The 1,096-nt window shown below is 41.3% G+C and overlaps 1 protein-coding gene across 1 annotated transcript; it reads left to right on the top strand.

Annotated features, from left to right (window-relative positions):
* Nucleotides 1–433: 433 nt before the first annotated feature.
* LOC103584676 (olfactory receptor 2A2-like) lies at nucleotides 434–1,092 on the top strand (the record flags this gene model as incomplete). The annotated part of the gene is made up of 1 exon (XM_008565587.1): nucleotides 434–1,092. A coding segment is annotated over one exon (659 nt), but the record flags the coding sequence as incomplete, so codon positions are not given.
* Between the last annotated feature and the right edge of the window lie 4 nt (nucleotides 1,093–1,096).

The following is a 1,096-nucleotide window of genomic DNA, read 5'->3' as shown; positions in this document are numbered from 1 at the left end:
AATATTAAATTTTCTGAGTTGGTTAATTATACTGTCATTGAGTTAGAGAATGTCTTTTTTCATGGTGAGAAAATGAGGAATTTGGGGTGAAATGGGCATCTTGTCTACACTTTAATCCCAAATGCTTCTTTTATATAGTGAGAAACAGAATAAGACAAGAATGAAGTAAATGTGAGCATGTGCTGGATCTGCACCGAAGTATATGAAAGTACTTTGCCTAATCCTTGACACATTACTGTAAGTTAAAGTTTATTTTATAATAAAGTGTTCAAAAGAGAAAAGTTACAAATCTTGGGAAGCTGGAGAAGTTGTTAAATAGGAAAAAGCATACAAAATTTCTCAGAACTCATTCTGAGATAAATAACTAATTTTCATTTGTTTTACAGTTCTGACCTTTCTATCACACTCCAGGCCTTGACAGACTGTCTTTAAGGAATAAGAGGCAACCAGTCATGGGTCACAGAGTTCATCCTGGTGGGATTCAAGCTCGGTGCAGACATGGAGGTGCTCCTCTTCTGGATCTTCTCCCTGTTCTACATCTCCAGCCTCCTGGCAAATGGCATGATCTTGGGACTGATCAGTCTGGACCTTAGACTGCATACTCCCATGTACTTGTTTCTCTCACATCTGGCCATCATTGACATTTCCTACACTTCCAATAATGTCCCCAAAATGTTGGCAAATCTTGTGAACCAGAAAAGAACCATCTTGTTTGTTCCATGCATAATGCAGACATTCTTGTATTTGGGTTTTGCTGCTACTGAGTGCATGATGTTGGTGGTGATGTCCTATGACAGGTTTGTGGCCATCTGCCACCCTCTCCAGTACACTGTCATTATGAGCTGGAGAGTGTGCACAGTACTCTCTGTCACTTCCTGGGCATGTGGATTCATCCTGGCCCTGGTAAATGTAATTCTCCTTCTAAGTGTGCCCTTCTGTGGACCCCAAAACGTAAACCACCTTTTCTGTGAAATTCTGTCTGTCCTCAAGCTGGCCTGTGCTGACACCTGGATCAACCAAGTGGTCCTGTTTGCGTCCTCTGTGTTTGTCTTAGTCGTACCCCTTTGCTTAATGCTTGTCTCTTACATGCAGATCA

Source organism: Galeopterus variegatus, unplaced genomic scaffold (assembly GCF_000696425.1).
Source record: "Galeopterus variegatus unplaced genomic scaffold, G_variegatus-3.0.2 Scaffold78583, whole genome shotgun sequence".
Classification (NCBI taxonomy): domain Eukaryota; kingdom Metazoa; phylum Chordata; class Mammalia; order Dermoptera; family Cynocephalidae; genus Galeopterus; species Galeopterus variegatus.
This window is presented reverse-complemented; position numbering and strand designations above follow the sequence as displayed.